Raw genomic sequence first — 7,748 nt, 5'->3', positions numbered from 1 at the left:
GGGCATACGTTTTTCTCAAATATTTATTATCATCTATATTAAACCCCCCCCCCCCTTGGAAGAACCTGGCTACGGACCTGATGTTTGCTAATTAATGAAAAGCTATTTTAAACATTGGTGGCTTAGAAACAATAGACGATTATAATCATATTAACTATTATATAGGCATATCTAAATTTAACATAGTCTCCGTGCGTTTGGTCCTCCAAGTCCGTCGAAAGGTTGGCCCTCACCCGTCTACCGAATGACGTCAATCTTTGTACAGACGTGATATCACATGCCACCCATCTACCAATGAGCTTGCGATGCTCTCTTGCATGTAAAAAAATTATAGGAAGTTTAGAGCTAGCGCTGTCAAAATGGCTACTTTCTGTGGTGCAAGACCAGGTACCGAGATTGTCAGGGGCCAAGTCTTCGATGTCGGCCCTGAATACACAGGGTTAAACTACATCGGTGAAGGAGCATATGGCATGGTTGTGTAAGTATTATTATTTTATTTTTAGCTGAAGTACATCGTTTTACCCCGATGGGCGTTGTAACTGTTTCAGCCGTGGTGCAAGCGGTGTACTGAGTAGGTGTTCACGCTGATCAAGCCGAGCCCAACCTCTTCAGTGCGGTTCGGTATGCGCGGTGTACGGTAGCATACATTAGATGCCGAGCCCCTTTTCTGGCAATGAGGTTGCTATAGCGTAGGGGCCCAGTCCTATGATTGTTTACTACTATCCTAGGCCTAGAACCTATGCTTTGTTGAAGACACGACCGTACGAAAGATGCTAATAATGCTGCCCACCTTTCTTTTTATACAGTGATCAGATTTACATGAGGTAAACAACAGGTTAGAAAATGCTGGGAACTGACTGAACAGTAATTAGGCCCAGGTCTAGGCCTAAATTAGAAAAAAGTTGGATAGCACAACTGCTCTCATTCTTCTGAACCTGGGAAACTGTAGGGCAAGTGCCAACGCAGACCAGACCCAAATGGCTGGCCTAGGCCTACACTGAGGACTTGTCTAAATCGTACATTGTGTAGGCCTTTTGTATCTAAAAGATGTAGCATCAAATCCATGCAGTAGCTTAGGGCATTGTCATTTTATAGTAGCTTAGGTCTTGTCCCTTCATCCTAGGCTCAAGTATTTATTAAATTTATTTATTCAACTTTCAGACCAAAGTACACAACTATCAATAACCACTCTTTTTATCCCCTGAGGTAGATTCAAAGGCAATCTTAACCACCAAGATACATCTCCACTACTCTAACAACACTCTTTTTAACCCCTGAGGTAGATTGGAAATCAAGCATCTTAACCACCAAGATACATCTCCACTTCTCTAACAACACTCTTTTTAACCCCTGAGGTAGATTGGAAATCAAGCATCTTAACCACCAAGATACATCTCCACTAACTCAAACCACTCTTTTTGACCAGTCAGTGTTTCTGGAAGCTGACAGTCATTGACTCTTGTAAGCTGATTTAGAAGAATACATGTCAGTATAGATAATAGAAAAATAATAAATGTTATAAATATCTGGAGATGTGCTAAGCATACTGTACTTTGGTTTCCTTTATTCAAGTACATTAAAAACACCATCTATTAGTATTACTTGGCTCAAATTTTGATGGTAGAGAGTTAAATTTCAGAGTGGTACAAGCCAAGCAGTAAGGTCAAAGGTCGGTCTTACTATGCGTCTACTTCGAGATACCTGATTCAGTTAAAAATGCTTTTTATCACTGATCATTATCAGTTTGCTTAATTAATGGCAATGTTAGTACTGTAGGACATCATAAATAATTCATCCACACATTCCCAATTTTATCTGTATTATTTTAGGTATGATGTCAACAAATACAGTGCCCTCAATTCAGAACTAGGTCATACAAATAGCTGACTGATCAAAAGATTACCTTGAACATAATGTTTTAACATTTATGTATACATAATAATAAATGGTTGGTAGTACCTTGGGCATTAAATTTTCTATTTAACTTTTAATGTATATTTCTTATGTATTTTTTAATTTTTTTGTAAATGTATATTTTAAAATTCTGTACAGCGCCGGTGGTCACTTTAAGTGGATATTGTTTTGCGCTTTATTAAATAAAGTTGTTACTATTTATTGGTGCTGGTACAGGACAGCATTTTACAGTGAATCTTGATAATCCTTTCTGGGCTGAATCCAATGAACAGGATAATAATATGAAGCGTATAATGGTCTTATTGGCATGATAAACTATCCATATAATAAGACTGGCATAATTATTTATTTGACTTAACTGTCACTGTTTGTTTTCAATGATAGTTATAAATTCTTCTGAGTATTCTGCTAGACAGTGTGACACATTTGGTGGTGACCTGTATTTGTTGGTTCTGTTTGTATATTTATAATATAACTGTAAACTGTTACAGCAGTAGTATTAGTTTTGTGATTGTGATTAAATTTGTTGATACTGTATATTCAGCCTAGTTCACGCCACAAGTTTGTCTTGTTTTAGATCAATGTAAATGGTAATGATAGGTACATTTACATCAAGATAAAATTTATACCCAGGTTACTAGATGAAGATTAGCAGTTATTTTGCATGACCAGAACATTAAAACTAGGTTCACATTGAGATATGTTGTTCAGTTAACTACCTATTGTAGCCTTAAAATATGATAATAGGTAATCTAATGTATGTGTTCACATCAAACTGTCCATTTAGATTAAGATTAGTGGTCAGTCATGCATGACCAACACATGAACTAGAATGGAACAAGATTGGAGGTTTTTGTGAGACCTGGAAAATATACTGTTGCAGCCTTACTTAGATATTTATCAATGGATTATCTCTGGATTTATTGTTAATCCTGACACCATCTCAGGACTAACTATTTGCAGTAATATAAAAGAAAATAGTGATTTATTCTCTTTTGAACATTTAAATTTGCTAAAGGTATTAATAAATACTGTATAATGTTTGATCAGTGGCTTAAACCACTTATTTCCAATTGGGCTCTTAAGTGTGAATTTTAAACAATGCATACTTGATTGGAAACATACTATAAAAGTAAAATGGTGAAAATTCTTTTTTTTTCTATGTTCTTTACTTTTCCCAGAAAATGTTATGTATGATGGAATAAGGAACGGAGCTATAAAACTATGTGTCTGACATGCTTGGCTTCTATCTGAAAGACATTTATTTATTCCCTTTTTAAATTTTACAAAGAGTATGAAAATAAAATAAATTGAAATGCATAAATATAAATGAAAAAAATGAAGAATATACATATACTGTAGAATTTAAGGTAAAATATTATCTGGTGATGGTTTCAAGCTTAGTGTTTAAACTTAAAACTCAAGAACTTTTACTCAAATAGCATCTTAATGAGACTTAGCTCATAGAGTATCATTCCATCCTGTAATTTGCAAAGTCATGTATATTCGCGATTCATTTGTATTTGTAAGACATAAAATTAAAAAAATCTTTGAACCTTGAAATAGCTGGGTTTATAGCTCTATTTAACTTCCTCATCCTTTAAATTATATAAAACACTTGTGTTATTTCTGTGATTTTCAGGTGCTTTAAAAATATCATTCCGAAAATAAATGTTTAGCGTTTGTTTTCCAGTAATGTGGATACATACAGTAGCAGTTAGCAATGCAACTTTTAATCTAATTTACCTCATATAAAATTATGTTTTTGGAATTTCTCAAAGAATTATTCTTAAATGCAAAGGTTATGTACAAATGACGAGAAAGAACTGTTCTTAAGAACCGTTCTTTTTAAAAACAGTTCTTTGTGACAGTAGAAATGGAGCCCACAAAAAATAGTCGGTTTTTTTTTTGCGTCTCAAAGCATGGTTCTTTGGCACAGAATCAGCACCATGCCAGGAACACCAAAGAACCCTTCCTTGAGTGGGGTATAGTAGTTTTTAGCTGCAACATAAATAGCTTCCTAATTTGACCGAAGGTCAACTTAGCCACTAGGCTATGCTTACACTATGTCTAGTACTTATAGAATTGTTAAAAAGGATGTAATCGAGAGTTAATTTTTATCAGACTTTGTAAAGTAACTCTCATATCATTAAATTAGGCCTCCTACAGTACATGATTTTACCTTTGGACACATTCATAAGTTCTTTTATAATAATGATCAGAACTGTAGGACGTGTTCCACCAGTCCAGCGATGTAGTAGGCCTATCACTGATATAGCACTGTCTCTTATACACATCTAGATGTGTATAAGAGACAGACTGTACAGTATCGAGACATAAGTGATTTGGCCTGAATATGATGAAAATATGTTTTGTTGATACATACTACAGTATAAGTGAAGAGTTGGACGAAAACATTAAAAACAGGCATACTGTAGGTATTGTTGGCTCTTTTTTTAGCCCCTTATAGGGTCCCAAATGCGGGGAAGCCACTTACGGGAGATTTGATGTAATAAGCTTTCTGCACATCTCATTATTTATATTTTGCTGCGTTTGGTAATACCGATGCCAGCTGGCTTCAGGGAGACAAGAATTCATTAAGTAAAAACATGCAAAAGTTCTAAATTTGTAGGAGATTGGTTAGTTTCTGGAAGATTTTTCTTGTTTTTTTTTAGTGTAGTAGAAGACAGTCAAGGATATTCAGGAGACTAACTCACTGCAACTAGCAGGGAACTTGGTACCCCCAGTTCATGCAACAATGTCTGACTAAAGCCTAAGCTCTAGGTGCTGATGTATACCGCGTTCACATGTCTTAGGTCGCTCGCGAGCGAACGATTGGCTCGCGAGTCGGACCTTCATGTGAACAACTGCTCAAGATCGGTTTTTGTCGTGGGTGACCCACGACAAGCCGCTCTCGAGCGGCTCTCGATGCAGCTCGCTCTCGATCCATGTGAACAGCCGCTTGCAAGCGGGTCACCAGCGAGCTGGGATCTCTTTTGTGTGAAAGCCAATCAGATACAAGCATCTCTCCAGGGTCAAAGTAAGGGAGAAAAAGTGTGACTTCACGTTTCCTGGCTGGAATAGAGTTAAGAATGGCGTGGTTTTTACCATTTATACAAACTTGAAAATCACTTTTAATATGACAACAATAAATCACATAATAAGTTTAAAAGTAATATTACTCGTGGATATCGTATAGTACATTTCTTCTACAAACATGATTTAATGACATACGTGTACGGCGGTGTACCGACGCCTAGGCCTACGCTCGGAAGATTTTAAAATGCAAATTTTTATAACTTATGATTCGAAAATAAGGCGAGCTTACAATATATGAGAAATAGATTTATTTATTTTCAGTGGCTTTCGAGAAACGAGAAAATGCAATATAAGTTACAGAAATGCGTTAAACTTGCCGGTTTACCACAGAATTGGGAACATCGGCAATCGCCCAAAAATGTCAGGCGGGGACCGTTGGAGGATCGTCGATGCCACCTCCACCCAAGCTTAGGATCAGAAATCGCAGGCCTAGCATGTCGACAACCAATTGGGATGTGACGTAAATCTATTTCCGGTCGCCTCGAAAGCGGTGTAACGAACGCAGTTTGGCCATTTTTTTTTTTTATGTAACACAATCTCGCCCACGACCCAGCATCTCAACCGCTCGCGATCGATGGAGACATGTGAACGTGGCTGTAATAGACTTAGGCTAAAGTTGGCTTATGCAGGAGGAATCCTAATTTTACATAGGTATTACATTGTTCTAGAATGTACATGTTGTGTGAAAATTCTCAGTAAAATCTTAATACGAAAGAATTTTTACTGAGCACTTGTTAGATTTTGTCTATGTGGGAAATTTGAAGTTCCTAAAAACTAAAAGATGAAAATAATGTTTAGGTTGTAAAATTTAAGGAGTTTACTCTTAGAAGAATCAGAATGCAGTGAATGTGTTGGCATTAAAAAATGATTACTCTTAATGGGCATTAATCTTCCATTGTAGCCAATCGAATCAAGTCTCTTAGTGCCTGTTTCTACTGACGAGAAAGAACTGTTCTTAAGAACCGTTCTTTTTAAAAACAGTTCTTTGTGACAGTAGAAATGGAGCCCACAAAAAATAGTCGGTTTTTTTTTTGCGTCTCAAAGCATGGTTCTTTGGCACAGAATCAGCACCATGCCAGGAACACCAAAGAACCCTTCCTTGAGTGGGGTATAGTAGTTTTTAGCTGCAACATAAATAGCTTCCTAATTTGACCGAAGGTCAACTTAGCCACTAGGCTATGCTTACACTATGTCTAGTACTTATAGAATTGTTAAAAAGGATGTAATCGAGAGTTAATTTTTATCAGACTTTGTAAAGTAACTCTCATATCATTAAATTAGGCCTCCTACAGTACATGATTTTACCTTTGGACACATTCATAAGTTCTTTTATAATAATGATCAGAACTGTAGGACGTGTTCCACCAGTCCAGCGATGTAGTAGGCCTATCACTGATATAGCATGGACGATATTATAATTTTTTTTAAAACAAGTGTTAAACTTCTGTTGAAACATAACAAAACATTTTTTAAGTACTGTAAGAACAAAAGTTTAACCATTGTTTTTTATTTGAAAGCCGACATGGGCTTGTATTCGGACATGACGAACCATCATTGCTGTGGGTTTTTTTTTTTTTAAAGCTTTAATAATAAAGGCAATTTTAAATTGCATTCTAGGTACGTCACATGTAACGTATCAGTCCGGTAACAGTTTCATGTGGAATCAAAAATTCAGTTGCAACATGGTTATCTTGCTAATCTGATAATCAACCAATGATAAGAGTTCACCGTTTCTTTCTTGATATTCAGTAGAAACATGCCCATTTTTCAACTTAGGTAACACTACCTTTTGGCAAGACTTTTTTTTTTATACCTTGTTTTGTGAATTTATTTCTTCAAAGATAGTCAGAGGAGAGGAGGAAAAAATTAAAATAGAATTTTGTTTTCATATATTTAGCAAATAGTTTTTCCAAGACTTCCAGACAGAGGAGAAAATTAAAAAAAGTAAGGGGATAGTTAAATGCTTCAAATTTATATATACAAATCTTATTTTTGGAAATTTCAAGGCAGCAGCTGGCGTAATAAAAACTTAAAAAAAGCTTTTATTTTTTCTGAAATTCCCATTTTTTTCGTGTCGGCGAGTATTCAGATTGGCCAAAAATAAAATTTTATTTTTATTCAAGTCATCATTACTGGCGGGCGACTGGTTGGCTAAACAAGGTACAAAAAAAAGTCTTGTCTTTATACCTGCCTTGAATTTGTAATAAATTAAAAACTAATAACTGTTGATGTTTATTTACTTGTGTAGTTTAACCATGGCGGTATAAAAATAAATGGTTTAATTTCAGGTTAAACCTTTTTACTAAAACAAAAAATAAATTTACGGTACATTATGTTGCCATTGAAGAAAAATGAAATCTACTCTTCAGAGAGTACCTTATGTTTTCTCAAGGATGTGTCAAATGGACCATAATAGTACAGTTGAGTTAAAAACATTTTTGTCATAGTATAGGTAGTACACTTTTTTTTTTTTATAAGAACACATTTTATAAGAACACTGAGGCTGAAATTGCTTAAAAATTAAGAACAAAATAAGAACAAATTGAGGCTGAGGTAAAATGTCAAATGAGGTTTTTGAAAAACCCAAAAATTATATCTGTACCTTATGTGCAGTAATGTATGTGTGACTATGTAATACCTCCTATAATCAGGTGTACTGTCATTTGGGGCCATTTTTACCAGGCCTTTTTTCTGGGGCAATTTTTCCAAGGCATTTTTTTCAGGGCCCATTTTTG

General features: G+C 35.4%; 1 protein-coding gene across 2 annotated transcripts in view; it reads left to right on the top strand.

Annotated features, from left to right (window-relative positions):
• The first annotated feature begins 303 nt into the window (after positions 1–303).
• Positions 304–7,748, top strand: part of LOC117124552 (mitogen-activated protein kinase 1-like) — a 31,648-nt gene continuing 24,203 nt past the window's right edge. The window contains exon 1 of one of the 2 annotated variants that reach the window (XM_033270817.1): positions 304–478. In XM_033270817.1, the coding sequence (XP_033126708.1) occupies positions 360–478 (119 nt within the window). In that variant the 5' untranslated portion in view covers positions 304–359. The remainder of the gene's footprint in view (positions 479–7,748) is intronic. The other variant, XM_033270818.1, reaches the window with a different exon arrangement.

The sequence above is a fragment of the Anneissia japonica genome, unplaced genomic scaffold (assembly GCF_011630105.1).
Source record: "Anneissia japonica isolate Jap-2015-1 unplaced genomic scaffold, ASM1163010v1 scaffold287833_len2544123_cov190, whole genome shotgun sequence".
Taxonomy (NCBI): domain Eukaryota; kingdom Metazoa; phylum Echinodermata; class Crinoidea; order Comatulida; family Comatulidae; genus Anneissia; species Anneissia japonica.
The sequence above is the reverse complement of the archived record's forward strand: the minus strand, read 5'-3'. Positions and strand labels throughout refer to the sequence as shown.